Source organism: Arvicola amphibius, chromosome 13, assembly GCF_903992535.2.
Source record: "Arvicola amphibius chromosome 13, mArvAmp1.2, whole genome shotgun sequence".
Taxonomy (NCBI): Eukaryota; Metazoa; Chordata; class Mammalia; order Rodentia; family Cricetidae; genus Arvicola; species Arvicola amphibius.
Genome location: NC_052059.1, coordinates 2180162 through 2194804, shown reverse-complemented (window position 1 = coordinate 2194804; position 14643 = coordinate 2180162). Strand labels below are relative to the sequence as shown.

The 14643-nt window shown below is 46.8% G+C and overlaps 1 protein-coding gene across 4 annotated transcripts in view; it reads left to right on the top strand.

Annotated features, from left to right (window-relative positions):
• The first annotated feature begins 2227 nt into the window (after window positions 1-2227).
• Window positions 2228-14643, top strand: part of Clybl (citramalyl-CoA lyase) — a 287801-nt gene continuing 275385 nt past the window's right edge. For all 4 annotated transcript variants that reach the window (XR_006020670.1, XM_042054112.1, XM_038310333.1 and 1 more), the window contains exon 1: window positions 2228-2299. Coding sequence is in view for 3 of the 4 variants with exons in the window: in XM_042054112.1 (XP_041910046.1) it covers window positions 2244-2299 (56 nt within the window). In the remaining variant the exon portion in view is untranslated. The remainder of the gene's footprint in view (window positions 2300-14643) is intronic.

The window sequence follows — 14643 nt, the reverse complement described above, 5'->3', positions numbered from 1 at the left end:
TGCAGACAGGAGCATTGGGAGGTTCACGTCCAGCCTCAACTATACAGTGAGTAAGAGGCCAGCCTGGGCTGTATGAGACCATGTCTCGAAAATCCAAAATAAGTAAATACAAATTAGATCGATAGGTAAGTACTCGAAGAGTTACAGCGTCAAAGCAGAGACGGTGGCCTAGAAGGCACCACCAAGCTTCTGATCCTAGGGGCCGTTGCAGCACAACCGAGACTGGAAAACCGTGAAGTCATAAAATCAGACTCCCGGCCTTCCGGAGCCAAAGGATATTTTAAAGGTTATGTAGTCTAACTTCCTCAGCTTAAAGAGAGGGAGCTAAGGCCCGGCAGGCTCACGACGCGGCCGTTAGTTATTCTGCATTTGGCCTAAATCTGAGAGACGTCTCTTCCTCTCTCCCCAAGGAGCCAGCCGCGGCCCGTCACCCTTATCAAAGGCAGCGCGGCCCGGGAGCGCGGCTGGGAGGGTTTTGTATCTTAGCAGCAGGAGGCAGCAATGATCTCAGAGCCAAGTTCTATCTGTGCCACTGCTTAAAAAACCATTCCACAGAACTTCTAATAGGGCCTCTTTCTAAGTGCGCCATTCTGAAGTTTGAAACCAATGACACCGGCTGCTGCTCAGCCTTTGAGACTCAACTTTGGTGAGAAAACCCTACATCCGGCCAGACAGCAAAAGGAAGGAAAGAATGGGTTGCGATAAAGAGCTTTTGGGGTTCCTAACTAAAGAATAAAGGGCTTCATTTTCCTAATGGGTCTGCCCTTTCCCCCTGGAAAGTTATTTAAATGTTACAGCAAACAGTGAGGTGGATAAGGTATTTTCAGCCGACGTGTCCTAGAAGGACGAGTCCGTATGGAGCCGATACAAAAGCTAGAAATCCCGAGACAATTAACAGTGGGCTTTGAGTGAGTTTTCACGATAATTATGAGGCCACGTGGTGAAAATAGAACTCACTTCCATCTAGCACATCTGTATTTGTGGAATACAGCGCTAAGATTTCACCAGTCTGGGGGCCAGGGTGTATGTAGCTCAGTGGTAGAGTGCTCAGTGGCGTGATGAGGCCCTAAATTCTACTCCCAAGCCTATTATTTAAAAAGGCATTTAGATCATGTACCTCGTTCGTGTGTGTGTGTGTGTGTGTGTGTGTGTGTGTGTGTAACTGGAGCTTTTACGTGATTTTAGGAGACACAAGAAATGAAAACTCAGAGACGTCCAGTACTGCATTTTTATTCTGGGATGGCTGTAGAGACGTGTATTTATTCAAGGACAAAGGTTTGCTTTTGACTCTTAGTACAAAATATCGGTGAGTAAATTAGAGGCAGGAGGAGTGTTCCAGATATTTCTTTTGCCTCAAGCTCTAACATGACTGAAAGGGCACAGGCTGGGGTCGCAACGGAGACAGGAAAGTGGAGTGGACCTTATTGGATGCAGGCAGGAGAGGCCTGGGGTGGGTGTGGGGGCCTCACAGAGGGGTTGAGCAGTCTGCCCTGTTGGTATCACATACAATACCTCTGTTCTGCAGATATTTGGCATCCATGTTCCCCTTCTGGCTGCACAGGGCTTCTCGAGTCTGTTTTTGCTTCCCGCAACATTTTCAAGTGTAAATTCAGCAGTAATGGAACTGTAGTGCAAACTGCAGAACTAGAAGGAAGGGAGGAGGGTAGAAAGTACCAGACAGTAGATGGGACTCCATTGGAATAGGGAAGACAGGCGGCTGGGCACGCCGCCGCCTGCTGGAACCCTAAGCTTCTCTCGGCTTCTGGAAGCCTCGCTGCAGAATGAAGGAAGGACCGTGTGTGAGTCCCCAGCGTGCACTAATAGGTAGCCCATTCGCTTTGACCACTCACCAGGGCAGGCTCACCGACTGTCTCAGGGACACCTTGAGAACGGAAATAGAAATAAAAGAAAACTCTGGGAAATCTGAGTATGTTCTGCCTAAAAAAATCCAAGTTTTCCTAACTCGCTTCAGAAGCGCTGCGAGAGTCGGGTTGGGTCACCAAACTGTCCACAAAGGGAGGTGAGAAATGAGGAACCTCTGGCGCCTAGGTGAGGGACCAGAGCAAAGGAGGAGCAGGGAAGAGGCGTGGCCAGCGGTGGAGGGGCGTGGCGTTGGGAAGATTGGCGGCGCGGCGGGGCCTGGCTGCAGAGGTTGGGCGGGGCTAATACTGGCGGGCGTGTCCGCGTCCCGCTGGGGCGGGGCGGGGCGGGGCGGGGCGGGGGCGGGGCGATACGTCGAGAAGATGGCGTTGTGTGTGCTGCGGAACGCGGTCCGCGGAGCGGCGGCGCTGCCCAGGCTGTGAGTTCAGGTCCCCAGTCCCCGCCACGCGCGAAGGCGGCGGCCAGAGCGCTATCTTGAGCCTGCACGGGCACTCTAGCCCGCAGCCTCTGTGCCTTCCGCGCTTGACCTCTGCCAAGGTCGCTGCGGCTGCTGCCTCCCAGAGGGAGGGTTTTGCATGGACCCGGTCGGTGGGTGCAAGTGTTGCCGGATTGGCAGGGCTGTCAGCCGCCTGCACCTGACGCGCCAAGCTTTCTAGGGAGGCTCAGGAGTAGCTGAGACGCTGGCCTCCTGGGCGACAACACACCTGTTTCCTATGTGAAGCACAGAGGTGTTCCCTAATGTTCGGTCTCTGTACCCACTGACTCATCCAAAGAGCTTCTGCCAAAATTTGTTCATAACAAACACTGACCTTTTTGGGTTTTTTTTTTTGTTGTTGTTGTTGTTGTTGTTTTAGATGGAAAGAGCATAATTGTTTTGTATGGCTTGAGATTTTCTTTGGTTTAATATGAGAGTCTCATGTCACCAGCTTTGGAGTAAACATTTGAAAGGAATTCCAGAACTTGGGAAGAAGAGGCAGGAGGACACAGGTTCAAGGCTACACGTGTCTCCATAGCAAGTTTGAGGCCAGCCTAGTCTACATAGCAATACTAGCTGGTAAAAAAAAAAAAATCAGTAGGCTGTCACAAGTCAGGAACACTCGTGTGTCAGGGACTTCCACTTTGAGAACTGCTGATGTGACCTGGTGTGCCCATCTGCTAATCACACGTCTCCTGTGGTTCCCCCTTACCACCTTCTGAAGAAGTAGGGTGTCGTGTTTACGATGAAGAACAGGCTCAGAGAGCCCAAATGACTGTGTCAGAGGCCCACGGAGTTATGAAGCCAAGGTTCATGATCTAGCAATTTTTACATCTTTTTCTTGTGTTTCAAGATTCACACCTGACCCATAGTTAGGACACACATGGCCTTAGGCAACCCACTGTCTCCAAACCTGTGGTTTGCACCCTGGCTCAGGAAATCACTCTTGGAACCAGGGTGGCAGATAGAAGAGGATTCCCAGGCCTGCCCAGGGGTTCCTTTTCTGAGGTGAGAAAGGGCCAGGTTCTATGGTTTGCTCAGCACTGACCCCCTGCAGTCACCACTTCTAGGAAATGTTTTTTTTCTTCCTCTCCATACCACATCTTTGCATCTCTGGGTCCTGGACTCTTTGAGTTCAGTTGTGTTAAATAGTGTGGGTCTTAGTGAACACACGGGAGGAAGTGAACACATCTGCCATACCTTATTTCTGTCTGTTGGACTGAGCTTCAGCTTTGGAGCAGTGAGCTACTTCTGGTGGTTCTGAACCACTGCTGGGCAGGCAGGGGCCATTCTAGACCTCCAGTCTTGATCCCTATTCCCAACCCTCCAGTGTTTGCCCTGTTGAGTCCTAGACTGTCCTGTTATCCATGATGTTGACTGGCCATGCTGGATATATACAAATTACCCCGCCTTCAAGGGAGGGAGTGTAATTCACTTGACAGAGCCAAGAAACATAAAAGGGAATGTGAACACACACACACACACACACACACACCACACTGTAACTGGAAGTTTCTACCCCACTTGCCTGCCAGTTCCCACATAACCACTCTGAGACTTAATTATAAACTGTTTGGCCTATTAGCTCAGACTTATTATTAGCTAGCTCTTGCAACTTAAATGAACTCTTTTCTATTATTCTATATTTTACCACGAGGCTCAAAGCTTATTCCCTCACATCTTGCTTCTCCAGTGGTTGCTAGCATCTCTGACTCTGCCTTCTTTCTTCCTCTTTCTATTTGGATTTCCCACCTAGCTATAATCTGTCCTGCCATAGGCCAAAGCAGCTTCTTTATTAACCAATGGTAATAAAACATATCCACAGCATACAAAGGGGTATCCCACATCACCACACACATACACATACATCACACATATACCACACATACATCACACACACCACAGACACATGCCATGCTCATGCAAACACACACACAGAGAAAAGCACAAATACACACAAACACACATATGTACCACACATGCACATATAACCTATAAAATGGATATATAGAAGCTGGGCAGTGGTGGCACACTCCTTTAATCCCAGCACGTGGGAGGTAAAGACAGATAACTCTGTGAGTTCAAGACTAACCTGGTCTACAGAGCTAGTTCTAGGACAGCCAAGGCTACACAAAGAAACCCTATCTTCAAAAACAAAAGCAAAACAGAAAATTGTTATACAGAAACATTTGTAAACATTTATCAAACCACACACGAGTTCTTATGACGTCTCCAGCTCTAATGCATCGCTAAAGGGACCAGTCTACCACTTCCGGGGCTTGTTTGTAAATCCCACTCCTACATTAGAAACCGGCTCCTGCTGTCTGCCATGCAGTCACCTAATTGTTCAACTCAGCGCGCATTTACGGAATTGTCATCACACCCATGGGATCGGAAGAAGCCCATCCCCTAGAGGATGGTGCCCGTTTTCTCTCCCTTAAGGGCTCCACTTATTTCTGGAATCCCTTGGGTCAGCACCTTACCCTCCGCCCTTGTGTGCATTTGTATACAGTTAGTGCTTGTTCAGAGTCTGTAGCCTCCACTCGAGAGATAATTTAGTTTTCACATTTACTTTGTTTATTGTGTGTGTGTTTATGGGTGGAGGTCAGAGGACAACTTTCAGGAGTCGATTCTCTTCCACCATAGGCTCCAGGGATAAAAATCAGGTTGTCACATATACTTTGTTTTGTTTTGTTTTGTTTTTTTTTGTTTTTTTGAGACAGGGTTTCTCTGTAGCTTTGGAGCCTGTCCTGGAACTAGCCCTTGTAGACCAGGCTGGCCTCGTATACTTTTACTGCTGATCCATCTCATTTGGAACGTCATAGAATTGGAACCATATGGTGTACAGTCTCTTTAGGTTTGGATTCTTTTACTTAATAATATGCATGTAAAATTCCTTCATGTCTCTCATGACTTAATGATTCATTTCTTTTTACTGCCAAGTACTATTCCATTGTATGCTATACCGCAACTGATTTATACATTCTTCTTCTTCTTATTGTCTTATTATTATCCGTTGAAGGACATTTTGGTTGCTTCTGGTTTTTGTTGATCGTGCCTAAGCCCTCTCTATGTTTGTGTTCAATGCACAGACATGCTTACCTAGGAATGTGACTGTTGAGTTGTTTGGGAAGATGGTGTTTAGCTATGTACGAAAACGCGTTGCTTTACCAGTGTACGAGAGGCCTGTTGCTGTGCAAACTCATCATTCGTCTTGGTTGGTAGAGAGAGAGCATCCAGCTGCTCTAATGGGTGTGTGGTTGTAGTATCTTGTTTTCAGTTTGCTTGTTTCAATGGTTAAAGGGCATCCAGCTGTTCTGAAACCTCCTCAAACGATGCTGGGGTGGTTTGCGTGAAAATGGCCCCATGAGCTCGGATATTTGAATGCTTGTTGGAACAGTTTGGGGGGAGATTAGGAGATGTGGCCTTTCGGAGGAGGTGTGTCACTGGGGTTGGGCTTTTGTACTGATTTGCCATCTGTGTATATTTGTAAATTTGTCCAGCTCCTTTGCCGACTTCTGAATTGGGGTGTGTGTAGTCCTGTGGTAGAAGAAGCTATGTGTATTTGGTTTCGGTCCCTGTTTCCTGGAACAGAGCCCTCAGCTACTGGACTCTCCAGAGTGACCTGAGTATCTGGGTGCTCTACTGGGTGTGGGCCTTCTCAGAAAACCCACAGCGTGATTGGAGGACCCGACTTTAAAGTGGGCCTGTGCTGGTATTTCATCAGCTTGACACAGCTGGAGTTTCCTGAGAAGAGGTAACCACAGTTGTCTCTACAAGGCTGGCCTATGGGCATTTTCTTTTTTTCTTTTTTTTTTTTTTTTTTTTTTTTTGGTTTTTCGAGACAGGGTTTCTCTACAGCTTTAGAGCCTGTCCTGGAACTAGCTCTTGTAGACCAGGCTGGTCTCGAACTCACAGAGATCCGCCTGCCTCTGCCTCCCGAGTGCTGGGATTAAAGGCGTGCGCCCGGCCTATGGGCATTTTCTTAACTAACAATTCATGTGGGTGAGTGGTGCCACCCTGGGCAGGTTGTATAAGACATCTGCCCTCTTCTGGCAGGCAGGTGTATGTATACAGGCAAGCTGAACACTGTATACATAACAAACAAATCTAAAAAAAGAAAAAAGAAAAAAAGAGAAGAAAGAAAGCTGTCCAAGCAATCCAGGGAGAACAAGCTAGTCAGCAGCATACCTTCATGGCTCTGTCCCAGTTCCTGCCTTGAGTTCCCTCAGCGATGGAGTGTGAGAGTTTTAAAAGTTTAACCTCACCCCCAAGTTGCTTTTGGTTATAATGTTTTATGACTGCCATATAAAACCTAACTAAAACACTAACTATAGCCCATGGGAAATGTGTCATTCCCCCACCTCTGGGGCGAGTAAAGACTGAGTTGATTCCAAGTGACCAGTGAGGTGATCAATCACGTCTGTGCAAGGATGCATCCATCAAAATCCGAAAGGCCGGGGTTTGGAGAGCATCCAGATTGCTGAACACATGCAGCTTTCTGGAGGGAGGTGTACTTAAGAGAGGGCACAGAAGCTCCCGCCCCTCCCCCACACCCTGCCCCGTGCATCCTTCCATCTGGACGTTCATCTGGATCCTTTCAAATGTGTCTTATAGTAGCCAGTTTCCAAGAGTTCTGGGAGCTGCCGTAGCAAATGAGTCACATCTAAAGAGTGGAGTCTTAGGAACCCCTGACTTACGGTCAGTCAGTCAGAAACGCAAGACAAACACCCTAGCTTTTGTTTGCATCTGAAGGAGGGGCAACATGAGGAACTGAGCCCTAAGTATGTGGAGTGTGGTGCTCACTAGCTCGAGCTGGAAAATGTCAGAGTTGAGTTAACAGATATCTTAGTGTCTGCAGTATTTGCTGTTGGATGGGCCGGGAGGGGGGAGTTCAGAAAGAGAAGGACACCCTTGGGTCAGTCCTGTCCTTCAGGCTGCTTGCTTGCTGTTTGAGTTTCACCTTGTTGGTATAGATCAGCTACAAGTCCTTCATCAGATTTGTATTTTGGAAATATTTTCTCCAGTCTGTGGCTTTTTCAGCATTCTCTAAAGAGTGGATTTCAAAGAGAAAACAATTCTGATTTTAATGAAATCCAGCTTATCATTTGTGGATCTTGAGAGTCCCCTCCCTCATCCTTTCTTTTGGAAGGTCAACAGTGTTGTATATCTCTGACCCCTTCAGTTGTTCTAGCCAACTTTTCTCTATACCATAGACTAACCTCCTGGGACTTGGTCAGTGTTGCATTGAGTCCATACAGTAAGTCAGAGGAATTAACATCTAAAGAATCTTGAGTCTTGAGATTGGAGAGATAGCTCAGTAGTTAAGAACACTTACTACTCTTGCTAAGGACTTGGGTTCAATTCCTAGCACTGGTATGGTGGCTCATAACCACTCCAATTTCAGAAATGTATCCCCCTCTCTGATGCCTTCTCTGGCCCTGTTGGACATTTGCACACATAAAATAAAAATAAGTCACTTTTAGGAGACTTATGCACATACGTGTGCACACAGTTTCCCATTTTAGCCGTTTTGAGTGTAGAGTTCATAGCTGTGTTGGTAATGTGCAGCTATCAGCCCTGTTTGCTCCCGGCATTTTCTGTTGCCTCCATCCCTGCTGAGTGGAGATCTCCTGGTGTCTGGATACACTTGTGTAGTGTCCACCCCTCTGTGTGTGGCTTCCTTTGCTTTGGGTGACATCTGAGGCCTCGCCCCTGCTGCAGTGTGCATCAGAACTTTTTTTTAATAGGTGGCCATATGCTGCTAACTGTATATTACTGTTTACGTTGTCATGGATCTAATCTACTTTTGAATAATACTACTTCCTTCAGGGAGGTACAGAGATGTCACTTACTGCCCCCCACTTCAGAAGCGGCCGGACTTGGGAGAATGGAGTCAATAAATGAGGCTGACTAAAGTCTCACGAGATAGCCAGCTTTATTCCGAGCATCAGACGGTTTTATCCTCTGGGGATTAGTAGGGTCACCTGAGTAAAGCGTACAGTCACAAGGCCAAGCCGTACATGTGTGGCAAAAACATGCTTTTTCATGGTGGCATATAAACTACCATAACCAGCTATAATTGGTAATCTGGAGTAAACTTACTCCCATCCACTCAGATTCCAAGAACAATTCTGTGTTTTGAAGTCACTGAGGCCACAAGACTTTTGTTTTAGAGTTTTCCCACAAGCCCTCAGAATTCCCATACTTCTGTTCTCGGACCATGTTCCAACGGCTTCTATGTATCTGTCTTTATTTTTCTCCTTTTGCTACCATCGTTGTTTTAAGTGTGTGTGTGTGTGTATGTGTTACAAACTCAGTAATATATCGCTATAATTTACATAAATTTATGTAGTTCAGGCTGGCCCTAAATTCACAGAGACTACCCTGCCTCTGTCTCCCAAGAGTTGAGCACTACCACAGCAGGCCAGAAATGTGGGTTTAGAAGATGCAGAGAGAAAGCTGGGGTACACTGGGCTCCTTGGGGGAGGGGCCCTTGGTATGTCTGATGAATTTTATTAAGGGGAAAAAGAGTTGCTAATTGTAAGACAGAACCTTTTGGCTGCCACAGAAAGCAGCGGCTGTGTGTTCGGCTCATTCTTGTTCTCAACAGGTTACATTAAGAATTTTATTAGGTAATAAAGATATTATAGAGGAAGTGGTATTTGTGTTTTCATATAGGTCACTTGGGTATGAATATAAATCCACTGCCATTCAAGCGGGTTCAGTTTATTTCATGTTGCTTTTATAGCTTGTTGCCGTGGTTTGAATGCGTCCCTCAAAGTCATGTGCTGGGAATGAAACCAATCCCAAAGCAACTGTGTTAAGAGTGGGACTTTAAGAGGTAATTAGGTCATGAGGGTTCTGCCCTATGAATGGATTGATGCTGATATTTTGGGATATTAATCCACACATTTTCGAACACCTGGTTTTTGACAAAGAAGCAAAAATCTGAGTGGATGGGAGTGAGTTTACTCCAGATTACCAATTATAGCTGGTTATGGTTGTTTATATGCCACCATGAAAAAGCAAAAAAATATCAAATTGTAAAAAGAAAGCATATTTAACAAATGGTGCTGGCAATACTGGATAACAGCATGTAGAAGAACGAAAATAGACCCACGTCTATCACCATGCACAAAACTCAAGTCCAAATGGATGAAAGACCTCAACATAAAGCCAGCCACACTGAACCTCATAGAAGAGAAAGTGGGAAGTACACTTGAACACATTGGCACAGGAGACCACTTCCTAAATAGAACCCCAGCAGCACAGACACTGAGAGAAACAATTAATAAACAGGACCTCCTGAAACTGAGACGCTTCTGTAAAGCAAAGGGCATGGTCAACAAGACAAAACGACAGCCTACAGAATGGGAAAAGATCTTCACTAACCCCACATCAGACAGAGGGCTGATCTCCAAAATATACAAAGAACTCAAGAAATTGGTCATCAAAAGAACAAATAATCCAATAAAAATGGCGTACAGACCTAAACAGAGAACTCTCAACAGAGGAATCTCAAATGGCTGAAAGACACTTAAGGAAATGCTCAACATCCTTAGTCATTAAAGAAATGCAAATCAAAACAACTCTGAGATTCCATCTTACACCTGTAAGAATGGCCAAGATCAAAAACACTGATGATAACTTATGCTGGAGAGGTTGGGGGGTAAAGGGAACACTTCTCCATTGCTGGTGGGAGTGCAAACTGGTACAGCCCCTTTGGATGTCAGTGTGGTGATTTTTCAGAAAATTGGGAAACAACCTTCCTCAAGACCCAGTAATACCACTTTTGGGTATATATCCAAAGGATGCTCAATTGTACCACAAGGACATGTGCTCAATTATGTTCATAGCTGCATTGTTTGTCATAGCCAGAACTTGGAAACAACCTAAATGCCCCTCGACTGAAGAATGGATAAGGAAAATGTGGTACATTTACACAATGGAGTACTACACAGCAGAAAAAAATAGTGACATCTTGAAATTTGCAGACAAATGGGTGGATCTAGAAAACATCATTTTGAGTAAGGTAACACAGACCCAGAAAGACAATTATCATATGTACTCACTCATAGGTGTTTTTTAAACATAAGGCAAAGAAAACCAGCCCATAAATCACAATCCCAGAGAACCTAGACAACAATGAGGACACTAAGAGAGACATACACAAATCTAATCTACATGGGAAGTAGAAAAAGGCAAGATCTTCCGAGTAAATTGGGAGCATGGGGACCTTGGGAGAGGGTTTAAGGGGAGGGGAGAGGCAGGGAGGGGAGCAGAGAAAAATGTAGAGCTCAATAAAATCAATAATGTATATATATACATATATATGATATGATCCACGGAGGTGCCCATTAATAATAAAGAGCCAAAAGTCAATGTCTCCGTGGTTTTAAGAAGCACTCTGCATGCTGCTGGGAGTGGCTGGTGTCCTGCATGTGGCCGCAGGACACTTCAGATATTGACTCCTGGGACCTTCCAGTACTGAAAACTTTAAATGACAACAATTGCTCTCCACTTTATTAGCCCACTGCCCCTCCATGAGAGCCACATTTAATTTATTCATTTTCTAAGAGTTACAATTCTTTGGTTTGGTTTGGTTTATGAGACAGGTATTGCGCTGACTGGCCTGTAGACTATGCTGGCCTCAAACTCACGGAGATCCCCTGCCTCCCAAGTGCTGAGATTAAAGTTGTATACTGCCATACCTGGCTAATTACAATTCTTATTTAATTGTATGTATCTGTGTGAGTCGTGTGCACGGGTGCTGATGGCGGAGCTCAGGTGTAGGGGTCAGAGGTTAACCCTCGGGAGTCATTTCTCTTTCTGCCATGTACGTTCTAGGGAGTGAACTCAGGCCACTGAGCTCGGAGGCCAACATGTTTATGTACGGCCATCTTGATGGCTTTCTCTTTTTAAATGATATTTCAACAATTCAGCATGTGTATGGTGTGGGTATGATTGTGGTGTGTGTAGTGTATGTGTCTGTTTTGTGTGTTGTGTGAGTGTCTGTGGTGTGTGTGTGTGGTGTATGTGTGTATGAGTGTGGTTTGAGTGTGTGTGAGTGTGTGGTGTGCGTGTATGGTGTGTGAGTGTATGTATGGTGTGGGTGGGTTGGTGTGAGTGTGTGTCTATGTGTGTGTTGTGTGTGTTGTGTGTGTGTTGTGTGAGTGTGTGGTGTGTGTGTGTCTGCGTGGTGTGTGTATGTGTCTGTGTATGTGTCTATGTGCGTGGTGTGTGTACCTGTGTGGTGTATGTGTCTGTGTGTCTATGTGTGTGGTGCCTGTGTGGTGTGTGTATGTGTCTGTGTGAGTAGTGTGTATATGTGTCTGTGTGTATGGTGTGTGTGTGTATTTGTGTGAGTGGTGTGTATTGTGGTGTGTGTGGTGTGTAAGTGTGTGTGGTGTGTGTGTGCCTGTGTGTGTGTGTGTGCATCTGAACACCTACACTGGAACACTTGTGTAAAGTAGAGGCTAGTTTGCAGGAGTGGCTTCTGTCTTTCCCTGTGGGTGGGTGGGGGCGTTGGACTCAGGTCAGCAGGCTTGGCGGTAAATCCCGGTACCTACCGAGCCATTTTACCAGCTTAAGTCACAGTTTAGTTGCAGACTGCATTCCGTATTCAACTCAGTTCTAATTGAGGCGCCAAACACCTGCCGTCTCATCACTGGGAAGTTAGAAGCAGGAGGATCAGGAGTTCGAGATCAGCTTACAGGATGAGCTTGAGGCAAGCTTGGGCTGCATGAGGTCCCGTCTCAGAAAGAAACAACGAAACGGAGCCCTTCTTTATTTCTAAAATGTCCTCTTTCCCCTCTCATATGTGCCCCTCTGTACACCTTTTTATACGGGTCTTTAAAACATCGTCAGGCACATACGTTTTTGCTTTGGTTAGAGGGAACAGAGGCTTGTGTAAAGGCGTGTAAAGTTATCTTGTCTTCTTATCTAATCCCACACTGGCATTTGGGAGCAGACTGACTTGCTCACATTAGTTTGGGGTCCAAACTAAAAGTTTAACATAAAAAAATGGAGTCTCCAGCCCCCACTCCAAGTGTAGTTCATTGCTAAGACACTGGAGGGCGCTCTAGCAACGGGAGATGTAGCGGATCTCTGCAGTCGTGGGCCGCGCCCTCGCAAACAGGCTGCTTTTCTTAAGCTAGGGAAGAGGTTTTTCTGTTCGTTCTTTAAGACAAACGAAAGACACACGGAGGGGAGAGGAATGGGTCTACACTGGCCTGTAAATGGTCCGCTTGAATTTTAAGCCTTAAAAGAGACTTAAGTCGCCCTTGGTACCCCATGACCTTCCGTCTAGGGTCCTGGGCTGCCCCGCTGTGCCATGTGCGAGCCTGGCTCATTTCGCTCCTTAGGTCTCAGCGCACACCAATCAGGGAGGTCTTCCATGACTTTCGTGTGACAAAGCCCCTTGCCCACCATCCTCCGCCGCTGCCTCTACCCTCTCCCTATCCTGCCTCGCTTTCCCCATCACTTCCTCTTTCAGAAGTATCAAGTGTTTATGTCTTGCTTGTCTGTTTGCTCTCCCTCCAGGACAGAGATATCCACATCAGGGATGTAGCCTGCTTATTCTGTTGCTTTTAAAACTCCCGAAACTACAAAGTGACATTGCGTTGTTAGGAAAGCAGTTGCTGGGTTAGGCATGTAGTTGAGTTGGACTCCTTGCCTGGTGGGATTGATAGTTTGGATCAGCAGCGTCTACCCATGTGAATCAGGAACATGGGGGCTTTACTGAGTGTTCCAGTGACATGCCAACTGCTGTGGGCCACGAAGAAGCCTCTCCCTGCAGCTTCGCTGCTCCCCGGTTTGATGTGCACACGTCAAAAGTACTCCTCCCCTGCTCCCCCACCTCCTGTGTGCATGGGTGCAGTGGGTTGCCGCACCTTGCACCCTGCTCATCCAACCACATGCAGCCGTCCAACCACACACTCCTGGGGGCAACTCACCCATCCAGCCACACACTCCTCAGGACACACTCAGCCATCCAGCCACACACTCCTGGGGGCACACTCACCCATCTGGCCACACACTCCTGGGGGCACACTCAGCCATCCTACCGCACACTCCTCGGGGCACACTCAGCCATCCAACCGCACATCCGTGGGGCACACTCAGCCATCCGGCCACACACTCCTCTGACCCCTGCTTTGCTCACGTTCTTCCTGTCTTGGAACTGTGTTCCTCTTCCAGGCCCCGTTGTTTCTGCTGCCTTCTTCTGGCAGTCATGTTTCCAGCCTTCAAAGGCCCCTGTTTTGTGGGTGGCGCACTCAGGAGACAGAGGCAGGCAGATCTCTGAGTTCGAGGTCAGCCTGGACTACAGAGTGAGTTCCAGGACAGCCAGGACTAACTACATAGAGAGACCCCGTCTCAAAGGAAAAAAAAAAAAGAAATCTTTAAAAATGTATCTCATCTGTCGTCTAGATTTGGTTCTGCTACCACATTGCCTTAGAATATTGTTGCCTTGGGGGGCTCCTTTCTGCTATAGTGTGCATCGGTCTTGAGTTCTTTTTTTGTGGCTGAATAGCACGCCATTTCATTTGTTAATCTTTCATCAGCTGATGAACGCTTGAATCGTTTCTGCCGTGTGGCATTTGTGAATGTTTGACATTCATTTACCCAAGGTTACTCAGTTATTTGAGTAACTTTCAAATCGTTTGCCCTGGTTGTGGTTTTTTTTTTTTCTTTCTTTTTTTCTTTCTTTTTTTTTTTGTGGAGTTTTATTTAGCCCAGGCTGGCCTCAATCTTAGAGTACACCTGAAGACAGCCTTGAACTTCTGATTCTCCTACATCCAACTCCCAGGCTAGAATTTCAGGTGTGCACTACCATGCCCGGTCCCGTGGACCCCTCTTAACTGAGAGGCCTTTTGGGGTGTGTAGGAGTGGAATTCCTGGGTCGTCTGGTATCTTTGGGAATAACTCATGAGGAACCATCCAACTTGTTCACTTCGGCTCCACTTTCCGTCATACCCACAACGCACTGCGGCCCAGGCCTCTCCATCCTCAGTAGCTCTTGCTGCTTCCTGCTGTCTCATATAGCTGTTCTGGTTGCTGTGAGGTGAGAGCGCCATGCTGTTTCTCCAAATCACTCATAAAGGCACACCGGTTCATCCCTCTGCGCCTCCTGTGTCCGCTTAGATGGGAAGAAGCACCGGATGGTGGCTGTGGTGTCTGCGCATGAGAAGAGTGAGTGGTTAAGAGCACTGGCTGTTCTTCCACAGGACTCAGGTTTAATTCCCAACACCCACATGGTGGCTCACAACCATCTCTAAACCAGC